General features: G+C 49.1%; 1 protein-coding gene across 3 annotated transcripts in view; it reads left to right on the forward strand.

Moving 5' to 3' along the window:
• Window positions 1–2,576: 2,576 nt before the first annotated feature.
• Window positions 2,577–21,664, forward strand: part of Galnt15 (polypeptide N-acetylgalactosaminyltransferase 15) — a 36,013-nt gene continuing 16,925 nt past the window's right edge. The window contains exons 1-6 of one of the 3 annotated variants that reach the window (XM_005348660.2): window positions 2,992–3,515; window positions 11,626–11,792; window positions 12,554–12,758; window positions 15,689–15,856; window positions 18,993–19,110; window positions 20,334–20,528. In XM_005348660.2, the coding sequence (XP_005348717.1) occupies window positions 2,992–3,515; window positions 11,626–11,792; window positions 12,554–12,758; window positions 15,689–15,856; window positions 18,993–19,110; window positions 20,334–20,528 (1,377 nt within the window). Of the gene's footprint in view, window positions 3,516–11,625; window positions 11,793–12,553; window positions 12,759–15,688; window positions 15,857–18,992; window positions 19,111–20,333; window positions 20,529–21,664 lie in introns of those variants that run through there. The other 2 variants (XM_026779869.1, XM_026779870.1) reach the window with 2 other exon arrangements.

The raw sequence follows: 21,664 nt of genomic DNA on the forward strand, positions 1-21,664 counted from the left end.
CAAGCCTGGCAACCCCTACCCAAGTTCAATCTCCAGAACAAATCCCCACAAGCTACACACACACACACACAATACAATAAAAATTTTAACTTCTCAGGCAAAATCTGTAATGTTACAAGCAGTATGCAGTATGCGTGTCATCAACGCTCAAAGTACTGGGGAGGGGTAGCAATTGCCCTGTGAACTAAAGATTAAGAGGCTTGTCCAGGATCACACAGTGTTCTTGCCTTGGTTTCCCCACCATGATGGATATAACCTGGAACTATAAATTTAAATAAACTCCTTTTCCCTCTAAGCTGCGTTCTATCATGCTATTTTATCGAAACCACAGTGATGAAGCTAGGATGATCCCTTCTCTTGTGGTCTGCACACGCCCCCAGCAGCCTCGGACCCCAGTCCCCATCACCGTCTCCATGTGACTGTGTATGAAGTGTCACTGCTGCAAGCTGGCCCTCCCTGCTGCCATCCAGGAGACTGAGTGGGCATGGATCTCACAGCCTACACTTTATCTACCCTTGGCCACCTGCCAGACGTTGCCAATGTCACCTGTCCCCAGAAAATCCATTGCTATTCTCCTTCCACCTGCTTCCCACCTTCCTTCAACTTCTCACGGAACCCTTCCGTGACTCGACTCTCTCTCTCACATCCCAGAGTTATCACTACACAATAAAGGTTCTTTCTCAAAATCCATCTGCTGCTCTTCACTTCTCCTCTCTGTTGGTGTCACTTTGAGCTTCACCAGTGATTGTTTCCTCTGCCTCTGTCCTTTGTCATCTCAATCCAACAGGCAGAGGGATTCCGTTAAAACCCGAGTCAGACTGTCTCTCTTCCACCCTAGGTCTCCAAAGGCTCCCATCTCACTCAGAGGGAAAGCCAAGGTCCTTTCCATGCCCCATTGAGATACCCTTCCTCCTTCCCCACCCCTGCTCCCTGTGGTCTCCTGTAGTGACCACCTCCTCTCCACCCCTGCTCACGCCACGCTCTTTACTTTCCGTTGAGCTCCACGCACAGTCAGGCCCCACTTCTCTTGAATGGAAACCATTCCTAGGGAAGGGGAAAGTCCAGACAGGAATCAAAAGGTCACATGTCTAGGAAAGTGGGAACTTGGAAGATTCTCGGGGGTCCTTCCCTGGGGATTCCCTCTGGGAAGGAGACTGGTCAGTAGAGCTGCAGGGATTTGCTGGACCCCGGAGCTGCCTGCACGCTGTACAAAGAGCTAAGTGTGGCCGCTGTCACTCATGTTGGGGTGTGCCTCTTAAAGGTGCAGCTGCTTTTCTGCCTCCTCCTCCTCCTATGATCCCAATAATGACTCACTGACCCACCAAATTGGACCTTGGTGCAGTTATTACTTTGGTCAGTCGTGGGTTCCTTTTCTGGGCTGAGTAGACACATGTCTGTCACACAGCCATGTTCCATCTCTTATTCTTGCTGAACTCCCATTGTTCCATACTCCGTCTCTTTGCCCTGCCTCTGGTTGCCCTCCACCTCCCATAATGCTCCACCTCCTACTGAGGGCTGTCTCCCATTGTTACTCCTCCAGTTATGTTCCATTTCCTGTTTACCCCACTTCCCATCATGCCCCATCTCCCAGCATGTGTCACTTCTCCTTATTCCACCTCCTGCCATGCTCTGTCTCCTTCTGAGCTCAGTCTCTCATTGTTTCAGCATCTCCCTTTGGGCCCCGTCTCCCATCATGCCCCGTCATACTGTGCTTGGCCTGCTCTGTTCTGGTCACTCTGGCTCTTTGCTGTTCCACACACCAGGCTTGCTCATTTCAGAACCTCACCTGTGTTATTTCTTCTGCCCAGCTATCCTCCTTCCACAGACTCTGGCTCTTCTAGGAAAACTGCGGTGCCACTTAAGATTGGTTTTCAGCCCCCGGCCCGTATTCCCAGCTCTCTCTCTCTCTCATTCTTTTCTCCCTGGTCTTTCATACTCTAATGCATCATCTCTTTGTCTCCCTCACTGCCATGGAAGCACTACGAGGTCCCAGCTCGACTATCTGCGTGCTGTACTCCTGGTCCAGAAAACAGTTTGGGGGCCTATAGTAGCTGTTCATTACACGTGTGTGAGCTGAGTAGAGCTGGAAGACTGGAAGCTTGAAGCATGCCTCTCTGCCAGCCTCCAAGTGCTCTGTGAGGTTCAGGTGGCCAGACTTACAAGGGCTCCCTCAGCCCCTCACCCTTAGAAAGGCAAGGCTAGTGGACACCAGGAAAGAGCACAGCATAGCCGGGACTGTTGCAGGAGGTTGAAGGTGTTGACCGACAGCTGGCTCCTGGCATCTGCATCACCTTGGCAGCCTGTTGAGTCAGGGCGGAATTCTCCTTCCTGCTCCTCTGGGCGGGGAGAGGATGCCTCCCTGTGAATAAGGCTCAAGTCTGAACTCCAGGGAGGATGCTGTTTTGACCTGGCTCTCAGGGTGATGCTTTGTGGTTGTGCAAAGCCTGGAACAGTGAGGGCATTAGGACCAGGAGCGAGACTCACACTTGGCTCCCATTGTGTCTGGCAGAGGGTTCATGCAGAGCTGGAGCTATGTGTGAAAGGAAACAGGGCAGTGCCTGCCGGCTTTAGGCTTTACGTCTGTTGGTCTGGCCTGACTCAAGGCATCCAAAGGAGGATGTCTGTCATCCTGGCTTGACTGAATCCCGAGCCACTCGCCCCAGACATCCTATAGAACCTTACCATTCATGCAGAGGGGGGAAGAAACACGGGACTAACCACCAGAGCAGAATGGACAAGAGCAGGGTGAGAAGGGGCAAGCAACATGACCAGAGACCCTTTTCAGAAGACAATTAGCAAAATCCAGAGAGGACCAGGGGCAGCCCCAGGCTCCTGTGGCTTTCTGGTTCCAAGGGAAGTGGGTCCTACAACTGCTGTTGGCAAGTGTCAGATGGAATAAAAGGAGCAGGTGACTGGCTGCAATGAACAGCCCAGACTCAATGACAAGCTTGACCTGATCAGAACCTGCTGCTCTAGGCAAGTGGCTGCGACATGCTCCTGAGGAAGAGACCCAGGAACGGACGCTGCAGACTTCAGTTCCTCCTGCTCTTGCTGACACTCGGATGTGTCCTGATGATGGTGACCATGCTGTATCCTCCCCCGCCCACGCTGCACCAGGCTGTCACTACCCAAGCCAGCAAACACAGTTCTGACCCTGGGTATCGCCTGGACTATGGGGACTCCCAAGAATGGGTTCTGGAGGCTGAAGACGAGAGTGAGGAGTACAGCTTCTTGGACGGCCTTCTGCCCTTCATCTCCCTGCAGGAGGATCAATTGCTGGTGGTTGTGGCTAAGAGGAATCAGAGCCAGCACCCGAGACGGGGCAGCTACCAGTTCATCAAACACCCGAGCAGGAGGCGGGATGAGGAGGCCCCTGAGAGGGATTGGAGGACTGAGGAGGATGGGGAGGACTCAGAGGAGTCGCTGACCCCACTCAGCCTGCACACAGACCTCAACAAAGCACTCAGTGACTACCTGTCCCCGAGGAGAGTCCTGCCTGAGGTGCGGCACCCGCTGTAAGTAAGACCCTGCATTCCCTTCTCTGGTCTACTGTGTGATTCAGGGATAGCAAAGTCAGGGGTGCTGACTATCTGTCATCTGCCTCTCCCATCCTTGAGACAGCTGCCCCTGAGATGTGGTCCCCATCAGCTTTGCTGATGAAGTGATAAAACTAAAGATCCTTAAATCCCATCTCAGACCTGCTCAGCCAGATGCCTCAGATCCACAGATCTGCCTCTAACAAGTCCTGAAGGAGAGACAATCTCTTCCCAGTCCTAGGGTCTAGTCCCACTGCTAATACCCCTGGGTCACGAGGCTTTAATAGGGAGATGGAAGCACAATTCTTCAAGGGTTCTCCCAGCTCTCGTGCTGGAAGTTCAGTTTCTCATATTGGTTTATTATTAGTGTTTGCCTTTATCTGGGATCAAATAAGGAACTGCAAACATGGCAAGAAATGCTTATTTACTTCTTGCCGTGTGTCTGGTTTTAATCTAAGCTTTCTGCATGCTACCTAGAAGGTCCTAGAAAGTTCTCTGCATTACTTTAGCTTCATGCCTAGTTTGTACGGTAAAAAGCAAGGAACAGAGAGGCCCCGTGGCTTGCTTACTGTCGCACAGCTGATAAGCTTCAAAGTAGGAATTTGAATTCAGGCATTTAAACACCAGTCGGGCCTGAAGCACCACCCTTTACCACCCTCCCCCATCCCATCAAGAAAAGAACAGTTCCCATGCCTGGGAGCTCATATACTGTACTGACTAGCTCAGCCTGCTGGGTGCCCCACCCCAGGAGTGGGAAGTGTTTGTGACTTGCAGATCTGTGCCCAGGGAGATGGTGGTGGTTCATTCTCTAGCCCCAGCTTCCCCTCCCACCATGGACAGCCAGACACAGGCAAGAGATTGCCTACCCAAATCCAGACACAGTGTAGCTGGACAGCCAGAGTGGCCTTGGGCCCCGCCCTAGAAGCCGCGACTCCACAGCCCACTGAGTTTCTGGAAAGCAAGCTTATCTTCTACCCCTGGAAGTGAAAGGACACATTGCAGTGACAGTGGGAGCAGGGCCATGAGACTCTGGACCCCTGACTGCTCTCAGCCCGGCTGCCCTGTCACTGATTACCTAAGAGCACAGATCTCCTGAAGTTGTGCGTCCTGGAGCACTCACCTGCCCATAGTCCCAGCTCTGTGATGCCGACTTCACACCCTGGCTTTAAAACCTCTGTCCAGAACCCCTCCCCGCTCCAGTTTGTGGCTCCCTCTGAACTCCCAGCACGTCATAGAACAGACACTAAATAGCCATCACCGTGTTTGTTTGTGCCGTGCCTGCTTCTGCCACTGTGCCGAAAGCCTGCAGAAGGTCAGCACAGCTGCGCTCCGCGTGTCTCAGCAGCCAGCACACAGCTCCCTGTACGAAAATGAGTGCTGGACGCAGGAGCAACTTTCCAGTTCTGTCCATGCGTGTTGTCTTTGGCTGAGAGAAAACGGGAAGGACTTTATTCTGTAAACAAGAAACGTTGGCTCTGGCTTTGGGGATGTGGGTGTGACTCTGTCTCCAGAGCACGCTGCATATGCACACTCGTGTGTGAACTGCGTGTGTGCATGTGCACATATGCACTGTGCATGCCCCGTGTGTTGAGTGCATATTATGCTATGTATACTAAATAAATGTGTGTTGTATGTAGTACCTGTGTATAGTAGTTTGGGGTTTTGTCCATGCAGGCTGTGTGTGGTGGTCATATCACCCATCATCATAGGGCACAGGTGTGAGCTATATAGGTATGGCGTCATGTGTGTCTGCATGTTGTGAATGTTTGCTGATGTGTACAGTACATACCTATGTATTCAGGGTATCTATTGTGCGTTGGAGCATGTATTATGTGGAACTGTGTGTGTTTGATGTGTGTTTGTCTTGTATGTGTTTATGTAGTATGTATGTGTGCTGTGCTGTGCCTATTTTATATGTATTATGTGCCTTTGTGTGTATAGTGCCAGTGTATGTATTGTAAGTACTTCATGTGTTGTAGATGTGCCGTATGTGCACTGTATGTGAGACACATGTGTATGTGTTGTGCATTTATTATGTGGTAATAGTAAATGGTATGTTGTGAGTGTAGTACAAAGTGGGTGCCTCTTGTGGCACCTCATGCACAGGTGTAGATGTGTGGCATACATGATTAGACTGTACATACCTATAGCATGTGCTGTGTGCTTGATGTGATGTGCACATGTACTGTGCCTATATACATACGTATACATCATGAAACTGTTTATTTTCCATGATATATGGGCACGTGTATTTGTACTGTAAAATGTTTCTTGCAATAGTCATGTGCTTGTGTTCGAGTGTGTTGCTTGTAGTGTGATGTGCGTGTGTGAATTGGGGGGAGGATTGGTGGTACAAGCAGATACAAATACACCTGGTGTGTTAGACATAAACACGCCTGTACACTTGTATATACCTTGGGCAGACCACTTTGTTGGCTCTTTCTTCCCTCCATGGTAACCACTGCATTTCAGTTGTCTGGGCCATTTTAACCCCGAAAGACTCTGGCAGTCAAGAAACCTCTCTGTCTCAAGTGAAACACATAATTGGGCTCTCCATCCCAGGGTTTTCATAGTTACCAGCGCTATGTAGCGGTGGACAGCGCCCTCTGCTGGCTGTCATCAGCGAGTGCGGTTGGTGCAGCCAGAGCTCCCATCTGCTACCAGACCCCAGATCTCCCAGCCTACAGAAGGCTCCTAGATACCCAAGAGTCCCTGCAAAGCCAGGGGAAGCCCCTATCCTCTATCCAAGCTGGCAGCGCTCTCCTTCCCTCCACCTTCCAGTGGGTGGAAAGACAAGAAATGCTGCATATAAGCATCTGTCTGCTGTGTGGGGCCCTGAGCTTTCCTCCCAGGGCCTCTTGTCTCCTCCCTCCCACACTCCTCCAGTCTCCAGGCTTCCTGCGAGCTCCTTGACTCCTAACCCAGTCACATCCTTCTAACCTTCACCCAGACCCTGCCCTGCCCTGGCGTTTGTCAGTCTCCTTGCTGGGTTCCAAATCTCCTTTGGGACCACGGCTGGAGGTTAGTTTGCATAGGAGGCATTCAGGACAATTACCGATAACACAAGATGGAAATAGTAAAATATTAGTGTAAACGGAGCCAAAAGACAGGCTCTGGGGCCAGGCATGATGGTGCACGCCTCTGCCTTCAGCGCTTAGCGAAGCGAGGCTAGGGCAGGAGCATTGTGCGTTTGAGCACAGCCTGGGCTACACAGTGAGACCCTGCCTCAGAACAATCGTCTCAGGAAAGAGAGGCAAAACTCTAGTGAGCTTTTAGTGGACACTTAATACACCCTGGCGACTCTAGTGAGTGGGGCTCACTTCCTCAATCAGCTTCACAGATCTGTGCAGCGGGTTTCGTTTTATGAATGAGAGAGATCAAGATATAGAGAGGTGAATGGAGTGGTGCCACGTGACCTGACCGCCTGTTCGATGCCATCACGATGGACTCTGGATCTGCCAATTCCCAGAACAAACCTGGGCAAGTCACCTAGGCTGCGAGCATTTAAGCTTGCCAGTCTTCAAGCCAGCCACCTCCCACGGCCCTGAGAGCACGTAGGCTGATGACTACCACAGTGCCCACAGTGGCACCTAGGAGCTGAAGTTACCCAATGTCTCATCCGGGATGCTGGAGGGCTACATGCAACCTACAACAATGCCCATCTGGCTTAATACTTACGGAGCCATCCAAGCTCCCAGAAAGCTTGTTCAAGTCACAGGTTCAGGCATCCTCCATGGGCTCCTGGGTACTACAGCTGCTATAGAGACTCATCCATTTTCAAGGGCGCCTTGTAAAGATCCCGCTGAGGGCAAAAGCCAGACCCAGAGGCACCCAAGGCAACATCCATGGGAGAGTGTAAACTGTACATGCCACCACGCTTTACAGGACGGTTCAAACTCACTGTGATGGCTGTACTATGGGGAAGGGACACAAACACAAACACATGTGCGCGCACACACACATGCACACACACACACACGCACCCATACACACACACCAAAACACACAAGCAGTATAAAGAGAAAGACCCTTGATGGGAGCCAGAAGCTGAGTGAGGCAGGGGGTTAACTAGACCTTGAAACTGCTGGCACCGAGGACCAAGAGTTACATGTGTCCTGCTCACTAGTGTCCCACATCACTGACAGCCTGCAAAGTTCTCCCAGTTACCCCACCTCCACTCGCTTTCTGATTGCCGTGGCTTCCAGGGTAGATAAGGAGGGGGCCTTATCAAAGACACTCCCAGGGAGGCAGCGTTTTGCAGTCAAAGTCCAGGCCAGGGGCTCTGACACTCTGTGTTTAATACTTGTGTTGCCATCCATGCACCCAGAAGGCTTGTCATAGGTCCAGGATCCTCCATGGGCTCCTGGGCATTACAGCTGCTCTGAAGATGCTATGGGAACCCTGTTCAAATTCAACTCTCTGGGCTAGATTGGCCAGAGCAGGGAATCCTTGAACTTAGAGCAGTGCATTGGCAGGCAGAGCTGGGTTCAGGGGATTGGGGCTGCAGCCTGAGATGCTAAGCTGTAGTGGTCCACAGGCCCTACTTACCACAGCCAGGGCTACACCAGCGAGTCCTAAGTATGTGCGCGGTTTGTTTGCCTACCATGTGTGTTAGAACACAGACATCTGGATTCTGTGCCCCGCCTCATATTTGATTCATCCAAGGAAAGTGGCTCTAGCATGCAGCCAGACTGAAAACCAGAGGTTTAATTGCACTAGTGGTCCCCAGCCTTGAAAGTATAGGGGAGCTGGAGAGGGGTGTCTTCTTCTGAGTCAGGACCAGCATGGGGAAGGAAAGCTTTGCTGGTAGCTGTGCGGTCAGGCAGACAGCACTAAGTCCATTCAGTTCCCTGTGATGCCTGGGGCATGATTCGCTGGCTCCTTCCCATAACCCCGTTTTACGGATGAGGAAGTTGAGGTTATATATATATATTCCATATTCAGGAAGAACTAATGAATCAAAAGAATTGTTAAAGGGGGATGAGTTACTAAAACAGCAAATGACTTGGAGACAACTGGAGGAAGTGCGGTCCTCAGAGATGTGACCTCACTTTTCCGAATCTCAGAAGGGACTGGCCCAGGAGTTGAAGCCTGTGGCCACTCTCGGTCTCCTCTCTGCTGGCTATACAGGATGAAACTCCTAAGATGCCCTCAGCAAAGTGAGTGGAAGTGGAGTCTGGCTGTGTTACACCGTTTCCACTGCGCCACCAGCCATGGGCACAGTGAGGCTCCTCTCGATGCCCAGAGTGGACGGAGCTCATCCCTAGGCCCATAAACCCACTCCAACTGCACATGAACTTGACCCCCCCCTTCTGGCCACTGTGCTTGCCTCACCCACGGGCCCCTTCTTCAGACCCTCTGGCCACCAGGAGCAAATTGATAGATTTCTGTTCCTCCTAGAACCATCTGGTATGCTCTGAGCCACAGGACTCTGCCAGTATTTCATTCACAATATTTGGTTCTGCATTGAAGAGGTGTGTTGAGGGAGCTGGGCCTGCACATGCCCCATAGGCAGAGCCCACTCAGAGTTCTGTTAGTCCTCCGTGATACACCCAAACAATCCACGGTGGTCTTCTGGCTTCCTAGTACCTGAGGAGGTGGTCCATGCGGCCTGTGTGAATCCTGAAGACTGTGAGAGCTTCTTCATTGGAGAGGAGGTAGAGCCTGTCCACACTGTCACAGGAGACCCTCCTGGTTGTGATGGGGCCTACGCTCATTGCCCATCAAACCCATAGAACCCGTGTCTGCCTGTATGGTATAGCCACTCATACTGCCCATCCATCTCCCCACCACTTCTCTCACTGTGAAGAAAAAAAATATACTTAGGCCTGGTCATCAAACTCAGAAATTTTGGAAACAGGACACTCTTTGAAATCGCACCTTCTCAGAGTGTCTGCCTGCTAGAAAGGGACCCTAAAGAATCAAGAACAAAAGCCATTTTTAATCTCAGCACTTGGAAGGCAGAGGCAGGTGGATCTCTGTGAGTTCCAGAACAGCCTGGTCTACAGAATGAGTTTGAGGACAGCCAGGGATACACAGTGAGGGACTGTCTCTAAAAACCAAAAAAATAGAACAAAAAGCAAGAACAGCAAATCCCAAGACAGAAAGGGCCTTCGCAGCAGCTCTCGAAGCATGGCTATGGAGACGGACAGCAGCAGACATGTCCTTCCTGGGGCTTTACAAGGGCCACTCAACCTCACAGCGACCTTTGTAAGCTGGTGTTGTCGTTCCCATCAGGAGATCATCACAATCTAAAACAAGCGACAAGTCCAGGGTCATCTGCATAGCTGGCTGGTGACGGAGAGACTTCTGTGCAACAGAGGATGCTCTGGGAGATCAAACAGAAGTCAGTGGCCTGAATGTTCAGCTCTTTCATAGCTCCTGACTGCAGAATCCACAGTGACAACTGTCTGAAGGAAGCTAGAACAGAAAGACAGCCTCGCTGTGTCCCTGACTTGATGCTAAGCACCTGTGGGACTTGCTGCTCACAAAAGCTCTGCAATGGCATCTGTGGGCATTTCTGTCCTGAGGAGAAGGGAACCCTAACATGGAAGTGGCCTGTGCAGAACAGTTGGTAAAATAGCAGTATTTGTTTGGCCTGGCGGTGGTGGCACACACCTTTAATCCTGGCACTCGGGAGGTAGAGGCAGACAGATCACTGTGAGTTCAAGGACAGCCTGGTCCACAGAACAAGTTCCAGGACAGACAAATAATAATAATAATAATAATTAATAATAACAACAAAATAATAATATTCAACAACCATGGTGGTCCATGCTGTGATCTTACCTCTGGGGAGGCTGAGGCAAGAGGCCTGGGGCTTCAAGACTAGCCTAAGCTACATAGTAAGATCTATCACATATATACATACATACATACATTACATACATAAGGGTTAGCCATGTAGCTCAGTGGTAGAGCACTCCCCTAAGCAAGTGAGCTCCATGCAGCACTGACAAATTAATAAATACATACATACGTATATAAACCATGACTGACAAACTGATGACGGAGCACTCACGCTTGCATTGTTTTCTCACACTAGGCTCAAGTAGGAAAAAAATCATCCTAATTTTTAAAATAAGGAAACTGATACCTCCAAGCACTGAGCAAGGCCAGAAAAATGGTATAGCTGTTAAGGGCACTCACCGCCAAGCCCAAAGACATGAGCTCAATCCCTGGAACCTACATGGAAGAAAGAGAGAACTCCAGCAAGCTGTTCTCTGACCTCCAGGCATGTGTGTCCCCCCACCCCATAAAACCCCACTAACGTTGGATGCAGTGGTTACTTTTCTCATCTCTACGACTGAAAAGCTAACAGAAGCACCATAAGGAAGGGGACATATTTGAGTTTCTTTTGGCTCACGGTTCATGGGATTAAGTCGACCACAACTTGAAAGGCATGGCGACCAGAGGAGCCTGGCTTCTCGCGCAGTACTGACTAGCAAGCAGTGTATAACCCTCAATCTTACCCCTAGTGGGCTGCTACCTCTGTTGCTGGGTCCTGGAGACAGGTCACTTACCAGCTATACAAACGACTCTTTGTCCACTCCCAAAACCTTATAGGGAGGACAGTTCCCTCTGGATATGTTAAGATTATTTTGTTTATCTTGAGGATGATTTTGTTTATTTTTGGTGATGATTTCAAAATTGACGATAGAGCATCAAAAACTTAGAAAACTGACGATTCGTGCTCATATGTTTATTTTTTTACACCAGGTTTAACTGTACAATGTTTGTAACTTCTTGGGAGTCTTAAATTATCACAAGATAAAAAATTACAAACTAAACCAGATATTTAACTTCTCAGATAGATATTATTCCATGAAGCATCAGCTTTTTTTTTTTTTAAAGGTGCTGGGTTCAGCAGAGCAGAGCTCTGACATCTGAGGTCGAGAGTTAGAAGATGCAGTTGTAATGTGTGGGGATCTCTGTGTGGCTGGCTATTTGACGAAACCCCAGGAGAGCCACCGAATTGTAACAGTGATGTGGCTGTAGTGGGCCAGCCAGGGTTGAGGAGTGAGGGGCCTGGGCTGACTTCTCTGAAGAATCGCCTCCTTGGGGGCTCCCTAACTCTCTTCCTCTGCAGGTGTCTACAGCAGCACCCTGCAAGCAGCCTGCCTACAGCCAGCATCATTCTCTGCTTCCATGATGAAGCCTGGCCCTTGCTCTTGAGAACCGTACACAGCATCCTGGACACAGCACCCAAGGCCTTGCTGCAGGAGATCATCATTGTAGATGACCTCAGCCAACAAGGTAACTGAAGTTGGCTTCTGGATCACTGGGAGTGGTTGGCCTTCAGCCAGAAGGGAGGAGGGAAGGACAAGATGGGAGGGAGGGGGAGTTCCGTAAAAGAAAGTGTTCAAGGCCATAGACGAGGTTCCCCGGCTGTGGAGCTTCAGGTGACAAGGGAACAGATACTCCACTGTGAGTAATTTATTGTGTCATTGGGTTTCATCACAACAATAGAAACCTAAGACAAGCTTCCTCCCAAGTCCTCAGCTTCAGCCCTTCCTACTTGAGGGCATCTGGATCCTTGGCTAGCAGCTAAGCCACAGCCTTTGCATCTGTCCCAAACCCACAGCTGGAAGTGCCCGTGGTTTCTAATCTCCTCTACATCCTCTTCTCAGACTCATCCTGCCACTGGGTGAAACCTCTGAGACAACACCTCAGTGGCTACCAGCTGCAGTTTCATGACCCTCTGTTCTTAAGCTTCTTGTCTGCTGTCTTCAGCTGGGATCTCTGGGTGGGAGCTAAAACTGGAATGTAAGAGCAAGTGGTTTTCTTGGCGGTGATCTTGATTTCAGTTGCACTTCTCTCCTCTTCCGGTTTTCCACTCCTCCAGCCTGTTGGCTGAGACAGAGAATTATGCACCATCGCAAACTTTAGAAATGACCACCTTTAGTAACACATTGCAGGCTCAGAATCTGGTACCCGCTGGGTTCTCTAAGTCTGCAATGCTCATCACAGTCCTGTGGCATCCACGACCACCATTGACAGGACCCTGTCGATTCCAGAACAACTGAAGTCTGCTCTCAGTGACTATGTGGTCAGGCTGGAGGCTGTGAAGTTGCTCAGGAGCAACAAGAGGCTTGGCACTATCGGAGCCCGGATGCTGGGGGCCACCATGGCCACAGGGGATGTGCTGGTCTTCATGGATGCCCACTGTGAGTGCCACCCTGGATGGCTGGAGCCTCTCCTCAGCAGAATAGCTGATGACAGGTAATTCATTCCACCCAGGACCTTCAAAGCAAGGAGTGGGTCTGGGAGAGACAGCCCAGGCACAGTTACTCTAAGAACAGAGTATCTATCCACCATTTGAGAAGCACCTTGGTTTCCACTGATCGCTATTCTTTGGGATTTCCTTGGGTGTTGTAAGAAGTGTGGGGAGTTACCGTTGGAAGGAAGGCTAGAAAACAGCTTCTACAACGTCTAAATGAACCAGTCCTGCTAAGATGCATAGGAAGGGTGGCACACACCAGTCCGGCTAAGCTGCATAGGAAGGGCAGAACACTCCATGCCTGCCATGACTCCCCGACTTTGCCAGCTTCTGTTGGGGGAACAAATTCCTAAACCAGCCTAGAGCACAGGTCACCTATGCCCAGGGAGAAGGCATTAGATTTCCCCATCACTGGTTTTCCCAACAACTAACTTTCTTTACTCCTCTGTAGTGTCCACAATGCTCCTAATTTTCTAACTAAACTGAGCCCTGGGGGATGAGGAACTGAGAGGGTCATCCTACATCCCACAAGTTAGCACTGCTTTCACCCTATCCTGCTATCTCTTCCACTCCCTCTTTCCCTTCTCCACTTCTTCCTAAGCCTGACCTGTCCGTCATGCCCCTCAATATGACTATCGTACTCAGAAAACCTAACCCTGGTAACTAGCTCCCCTAGGAGTGTGGGAGAGGCTCACGCAGTCAACACCCATGCCACTCAAGCTGGCCTGAGACACGGTAGGACCTCCTGGCTCCCAGCTGGATGGAACTGTCAGAACCAGAGCTCCTGGTTCTTGTTCTTGCACTCTGTGCTTGGTCTCATTAAGTTGGGGTGATCACACAGTAGAGAAAAATTTCTAAGCCAAGACAGAACCATTTGTCCCAATTCCATGATGAACATCTCCACTTGTTCTTGGCCCATAGCCCACTAAGTAAAGGAATTGTCAGCCTCTTCCTGACTCTTGGTCCACTCTCTTTTCTCAGGACCATCTTGTCCAGCTCACTGAGAGCATGAAAGAAAGCCACCTCTGCACTCTGAGTGATCCTCTCTGGACTCCACACAGTGGCACACTGAGCATTGGGCAAGTCTAGGATCCACTTTCCTAGTCTGTGCAGTTTCTTCAAGGACTAGGCCCACCAGCTCTCCTGAGCTGCCTGACATCTGCTCAAAGCATGGCATGCCACACCACACCACAGCACAGCATACCACACCACACCACAGCACAGCACAGCACATGACAACACACCACACCCCAGCACACCATACCACAGCACACCACAGCACAGCACAGCACACGGCAGCACAGCACACAGCAGCACGGAACAGCACACCACAGCACAGCCCAGCACATGACAACACACCACACCCCAGCACACGATACCACAGCACACCGCAGCACAGTAGAGCATAGCACAGCATAGCACAGAACAACACACGACAGCACACCATACCACAGCACAGCAGAGCACAGCAGAGCACAGCAGAGCAAACCTTAGTGAAAGCGAAACGTCTCTGGTCTGAGTGCCAGAGCTATAACTGTGCTTTGAGAGAGAAGGTGGACAAGGCTGCTGCCTCTCCAGCCTGTGTCAGGAGACTTTCTCTCAATAGAGGGGGACCCAGTGTCTCCAAAGGAGGAAAAGTCTCTAGGAGCTCTCATTACCCAGGAGCAGAAGGAGTATAGAGCAGACAGCGTGGCAGCCGGGCAGCTGCTTTGAAGAGTCATGACTTCCTCTACAGCCTGGCCAAAGACTCTGGAGTCCACTACCAGCCTTGGTTCCCTGATCCTGACAGTGAGCTAGCTCTGGCCCTAGCCAAGGGGCAGCTTTGTCTGAATGTTTATTCCTCACTATCCTTTTCTCTCCTCAAACATTTGCCAGAATACACTGATTATATTATAACCAGACAGTTTTCTTTCTTACTGTTAAAGGCTTATTTATTTTTATGCATGTATTTGTATATATGTGCATGCATGTGTATTTATGTATAGCACAAGTGTTCTATGATCACAGAGACCAGAAGAGGATGTCAGTTTCTCTGGATCTGAATGAAATTAAGGGCCTTGTGAGCTCCTGACATGGGTGTTAGGAACTGAACCTGGATTCTTTGAAAGAGGCATAAGCACTCTTCCTAGCTGAGCCATCTCTCCAGTTCTGGAATGAGACGTTTCAGCCTCTTCTTTTATTTAAGGAAATTGTAACAATAAATATGTTATTTTATAATATGTGCAATATTTGAGGTGCTCTCTGGGTCTGAGTGGTAGGTACACAATCCCTATAACTGTACAAAGCAACCCTACACCAAAACAACTGCTTTGGGGTGGTCTGGGGTTGCTGACCAATGGCAACTTCCTTATAGAGCTGCAATGTGGAAGACCAAGGCTATCTTCCATATCCAGCTTCCAGCTGCCTTGTTCTGTCTGCCAGCTCTAACACCTAACCAAGCAAGGCAGAGAATCACACTTCTAAATAAGAGGGTTTCTAAAGGAAAGGGGAGGTTTCTAGGAAGAGCTAAATGACTGCATCAGGCCAGGTTGTTTCCCACTCTCTGACTGCCCAGGGTCCTGTCAGAGGTACATCAAGTCCTTCAGATATAGCAAAGCCATACAGACGAGATGCAACATGGGTCACATGTTTAATGAAAACAGTCATGTGATAAGGTAAAAACAGCTGAAAATAATCTTAATAATGTAAACATAGCATATTTAAAATGCAATATCAGTGTGGAATCAATATAAAATTATTGAAAGTTTTTACATTCTTTTTTTCCTATTAACTCTTCTAAATTGGGATTCTTAGCTGGGACAAAGCACAGCTTGAAGGCTGACAGGGGCAAACGGCCTATGCCTGCTGCCCTGGGCCACACATCACATAGACCTTGTTCCTGTCCCCAGCTAGTGAGTAGCCTGCATCGTTGTTTATCCTCCGTTCTTTCCAGGAGCCGAGTAGTGTCTCCAGTCATAGACGTGATTGATTGGAAGACGTTGCAGTACTCTGCAGTCAAGCAGCTGCAACGAGGGGTGCTGGACTGGAAGCTGGATTTCCGATGGGAGCCCCTGGGGGAACAGGAGCAGGAGGCCCTCCCATCCCCCATCAGCCCTATCAGGTGAGGCGCTTCTCTGATCTCCACACCTGAGTCCCCATTTCCTGATGACAGTGCCTAGCATAGGGGATGGGTATGCAAACCAAACAAGCCAATGTGTAAAAAGCAGTCAGCCAGCTGCAACGCTGCTACCATTGTGATACCTATGGAGTCCAGTGAAACCCTTCCAGAAGCTTCGGTGGATGCCCAAGGTGAGGGTGAGGAGGAAGATGACTGACCTTGGCCCCAGATAACACAGCAAATACCTTGGTCTCGAGTCCCTGCTCAGTAAAAAGGAAGAAAATAGATCCAGCCTTGAAAGTTGCTACTCCTGTGTCCTGTTTCGATTTCCGAACAATATCTTTTTAAGTTTTTTTTTTTTTTTTAAGAAATTTTCTACCAGCTAGCAAACCACTTCAAATTTAGTGTTTAAGACTACAGCTATTTTTCAAGCTCCCAGACTCTGTGGGTCATGAGCTCTGCAGTGACTCAGCCAGGCTGGCTGTCTCTACTCCACTGTGCCCAAGACACATACAGATTAAATTCCCAACATTATGACAGCGGAAATCCAGGTAGCCAGCTCTTAAGACCAGCTATTTCCCTGATGTGCTAAACTGGGTGGCTGGTACACATCTGCAGTCTACAACTGATAACCACAAATCCCAAACCCTCTGAAAACCAAGCATGTTGTCATAATGCAGATGTGGTGGAGCCCACGCTGAGAGCAGTGACACCCTGACTGAAGAAATGTCAGTGCACCGCACAAAGTGCAGCCACCAAAGCTGAAGGGCAGTGTGTCATGTACGCTCCTTTCTAAAATCCAAAAATTCTGAATTAAAACTCACACTAGGAGCCAGGGGTTGGTGGTCACACCCGATATCCCAAGGGAAGATCGTGAGTTTGATGCCAGCCTGTGCTGCCCAGTGAGACCTTGTCTCCAAAACCAAAACAAAGCAAAGTCAGAGAAGCAAACAGAAACAGAGAAAAACAACAGCAATGTTGCACTAGGAGGGTGGCCCTTTGTTTGTCCCGGCTGCCTGGCTAGCTTACATTCAAAATAACCACGCAGAAATTGTATTAATTAAATCACTGCCTGGCCCATTATCTCTAGCCTCTTATTGGCTAACTCTCACATCTTGATTTAACCCATTTCTATTAATCTGTATATCACCACGAGGTTGTGGCTTACCAGGAAAGATTCAGCATGTCTGATTCTGGCTGCTCCATGGTGGTTCTCTCTCTCTCTCTGCTTTCTTTCTCCCAGAATTCAGTTCTGTCTTCTCCACCTACCTAAGATCTGTTCTATCAACTAGACCAAGGTAATTTCTTTATTCATTATTCAATAAAAGCAACACACAGACAGAGGGAACTCCTATACTGCATCACCACAAACATGAGAGAGGAATAGCGAACTCAGAAAGAACCAAAATAACCACACAGAAACTGTATTAATTAAATCATTCATTGCTTGGCCTATTAGCTCTAGTTTCTTATTGGCTAGTTCTTACATCCTAAACTAACCCATCTTCATTAATCTGTGTATTGACACATGGGTGTGGCTTACTGGCAAGGTTCAGCCTGGCATCTGTCTCCAGCGGGGCCACATGGCTTGTCTCTGACTCTGCCTTCTTTCTCCTAGCATTCGGTTTAGTTTTCCTGCCTGTCTCTACTCTGTCCTATCACAGGCCAAAGCAGTTTCTTTATTCATTAACCAATAAAAGCATCACAGAAGGACTTCCCAAACCACAGAACTGTACAGGTTTGTATTTAAAATATGGCAAGGATGGTGCCTGGCACTGCATGGAACTTGTTTTCAATGCCCCACAAACTGCAGCTATGAACTATTTTGTTTGTTTGTTTTGTTGTTGTTGTTGTTGTTTTGTTTTGTTTTTTGAGACAGTGTCTCACTGTATAGCCTTGGCTATTCTATAACTCACCACATCTGCCCAGCCAGTCTGACCTCAAACTCACAGAGGTCCTCCTGCCTCTTCTTCCCAAGTGCTGGGATTAAACATGTGCACCACCACAGCTAGTTTGCATTAAGCCATTTTGAGAACTGTTATTCCCATGCATTCCCTTGCCCAGAGTTTCCCATTCTCTGCACGTATAAGCCATTTTATTTCCACCCAGGAAGGGTGGGAACCCATCTACAGAACTCCTGTTAGATTCATCTTAAAGGTGGGGAGGGAATAGATGAAAAAAGAAAACATAAGAAGGGGGGGCGGGGAGAAGAGAAGCAGGACGAGCCTGTGTGCATTACCTTTTCCTCTATTTGAGGAAACACCTGTCAGAAGCAACTTAAGGTAGGAAGGGTTCATGGTTCCAAAGGTCTCAGTCTATCATGGCAGGACAGCTTGACAGCAGGAGGGGCTCAGCCAATTCTCCATGTGCCTGAGGTGGTGGTGGCCTGTTCGCCCTGGTCAGATGGGAAACTAGACCAGAGCCAGGGATGAGTCTAACCTTCAAAGGCCCACTGCTCGTAACCTTCTCCCAGAGAGGTCCCACTTCCTAAGGGCTCCAAGCCTCTCAGATTAGTGCCGCAGTCTGGGGACAGAGTGTTCAAAACAGGAGCTCATGGGAGACTTTTCACATTCAAGCCACAGAGAGCCTGACTGTTCCTTTGGTTTGGGCCTGGCAATTGCCTCTCTTGAGGTGTCTTATTTTAGCTAGAACCTTCTCCTCAGACACCTCTCTGGAGAGACTCAAGTGCAATCACTACTCCCTTTTATAGAAAAAGGCCTAAGGACGAGCTACAAAGACCCAGGCCAGTCTAGTGTTCCTTAATCTTCAGTCTTATTTTTATTTAAATGTCTGTGTGAGAACATGCTGTGTGTGTGCAGGTTTTGTAGGCAGACAGAGTTATGGGCAGCTGTGACCAGTTTGACATGGCTGCTAGACCAAACTTGGGTCCTCTGGAAGAGCAGCAAACACTCGTAACCATTGAGCCATCTCTCCAGCACATAGTTAGTTCTCTTTATAAAAATTCTTGGATTTCAAACATTGTTTCTCTGCTCCAGTTTTGTGGTTCAAAATGATGAGCTTCTTCAGAGCCCCAGGGTCAGCTGTCTCATTCACTGAACCTGCTCTGGGAAGCCCCACCTAGCCTCTGTCTCTATGCTTGGGGTTGCCCTGCAGTCTCTTATCTGACTTCTCTGTGTAGGAGCCCTGTGGTATCTGGAGAGGTGGTGGCCATGGACAGACACTACTTCCAAAACTCTGGAGCTTATGATCCTCTCATGTCACCTCATGGTGGGGAAAATCTTGAGATGTCCTTCAAGGTAGGTTCTATGTTACCAGTGGATGCGGGTGCTATCTCTGGAACCATGTGTGCAGTCAGCTCAGAGGTAGACATTAGAAAGGGCAGGTGTTGGGAATAAACTTGTGGGGAAATTATATAAAGTCATCACATCAAGATGTGTCAAACTTCCCGTGTCCTCCCAGGCCATGACTCTTGCGACCTATCTTGACTTTACTCTCAGTCTCCTCTGTGAACTTGACTTTCAGAACCCTCATCAGGAGAAGGTATACTATCAGCCATTCACATCGCAGTGCAGAGAATCCAGAGCTTCTGGTACATTCTCTGTTCATGGCACTCTTAGCATCTAGGGAATCTTTTATGGTACCCACCTGCCAAATGTGAAACCACTCTTGGCATTGTATAGTTCCTTCCAAACAATGGGTATTCATTTGACTTAGGACCTGCTGGGCATAGCTGTCCTCTCCGTCCTGGGAACTGTGTGGACAGGCCCCACCCATACTTTCTGTTCCACACTGTTCCTAGCATTATTCTTGCCTTTCAGTCATACCCACTTCCCCAAGCCTAGTCCAGAAAAGAAGTCCATCATCTCCCATGACAGGCCAATCTAATGTGGATGTATGAATTGCAACAAGATTGTAGTTTGCATAATGTCCAAGTTGTCTATTTCTCTAAAAAATGAAAAATGTCGGAGGTTCTCTTTGAGTCTTCTGAGGTATCTTGGGGCATAGTGTTTGAGAACCCCATGCCTAGTGTGATTTTAGTTCTTAAACCACAGCCTGTCCCAGCATGATTCAATTGTAATTTCTGTCACCAAGTATGGAATAAAGGATTCTTGTCCATTGAGCAGTGGAGGTCAGGGAGAAGCTTCGGGATGGAGTGAAGAAGACTAAGGAAGCTGTGCTTTCATCTCTAGCGTCTTTTCAGGAGACATCACTGGCTCTTAGAAATTCCCTGGCCACTGCAGACATGTTTTCCCTGGGAAAGCATCCTCTGGTCTGCACATTTCCAGGTGGCGTGTCCAAGCAGGTCACAGGGGTCAGCCATCACCCCTCAATTTCATTCTAGGACAACTGCCCTCTGTCCCTCTCACCTCACTGCCCTGCTCCCCACACTGTAGGATTGAGGAACTATGTTCTAAGGACATGAACTGGTCATTCTGGCATAGACTTCCTGGTCTTCTGTCAGTCGCTCACAGACAGAGAGGTAGAAAGGAGAGCCAATCACCTTCTCCTTCTATGACAGACCTGGCTTTGTGGCGGCTCCGTTGAAATCCTTCCCTGCTCTCGAGTGGGACACATTTACCAAAGCAAAGATGTCAGCTCCAGGGCTGACCCTGAGGTCATCTTGAGGAACAAGGTCCGCGTTGCTGAGACCTGGCTGGGGTCCTTCAAAGAAACCTTCTACAGGCACAGCCCAGAGGCCCTTTCCCTGAGCAAGGTAAAGAGGGGCTGCTAGGGAGTCTTTGACCAACATAAGTTCACTAGCTTTGGGTCAGCCAAGGAGGTCCCTCTCTTATTTCTGGCTTGAGCTTCTCTGAGTTGTCCCTCTAGAGTGATCCTTCGACCTGGTGGGGCTGTCCTCTGTCCCTTCCACCACCTCTCTGGAGTCTCACACTTGACCTGGAATTCCCATACTGCTATAGGATGCTGGGAACCAGAGGGAGATAACGGATGAACCACATCTCTTAGGGTCCTTTCATCCTGAGGGGTAATCAAGAGCTAAGGAATAACCAAGACAAAGAAAAGATTTGATTATAAAAATAAATATGAATTATCAAAAAAAGTCACAGAAAAGTTGAAATTAAAACATGTAATTAATGTTCCCCAGTTCGTCATTGGTTGGTTAGTTCCTGTGGAGTTGACACACGCATATCTTCTGTGAGCCACAGGCTGCCATTACACTTACTGCACTGCAGGTTGGGTCCCTAAGGAGCAGCATAGTTGGGAAATGGTTCCTTCATGTCCCTCACCGGCTCTCTGTTGGATAGCATAGACAAAAGCAGGGTCCTCAGAGAGACACACCCATGCCCACCACATGCATGGAAAGTCAGACAAAGGTGATCATGCAGGGATCCCAGTACTCCCTGTTCTTGAAGTCCTCAGGATTTTGTTTGTGTTTATCCAGATCTACTCCCTTCCAACAGCAGACCAACCTCCAGACATTGCTCAGAACTCCTTGGATGTATAAATGTTTGTCTCCTTAGTGGGAGATGACACACACATTTCAATTCAATCCCAAGGTCTAAGTAGCAAGAGTTCCCTCTGGGTCACCATGAGTGACTCTGAAAGTCACCCAAATTAGCATCAGATCCCTTTGCACACAAGAGGATCCCCGCTACTGTAGCTTCTGGCTGGGTTTGTAGAGGAGAAGCATTAGAGATGAAAGGGCAGCTCTCACCAGGATTCCCCCTAATCCTCAGTTTAGATTTCCCAGGAGAACTCCTCAGGAAAGGCAGTGATTCAACTATGCCTGTGTGGGATCACTCAGAGACCAGAGGAGGTCGGGAGGAAGATCCCGAAGCCTCTGAGGGCTGAGCAAAGAGGTTAGACTTTACCCAGTTGATAGTGGGAAGT

This window comes from Microtus ochrogaster, chromosome 6 (assembly GCF_000317375.1).
Source record: "Microtus ochrogaster isolate Prairie Vole_2 chromosome 6, MicOch1.0, whole genome shotgun sequence".
NCBI classification, from domain to species: domain Eukaryota; kingdom Metazoa; phylum Chordata; class Mammalia; order Rodentia; family Cricetidae; genus Microtus; species Microtus ochrogaster.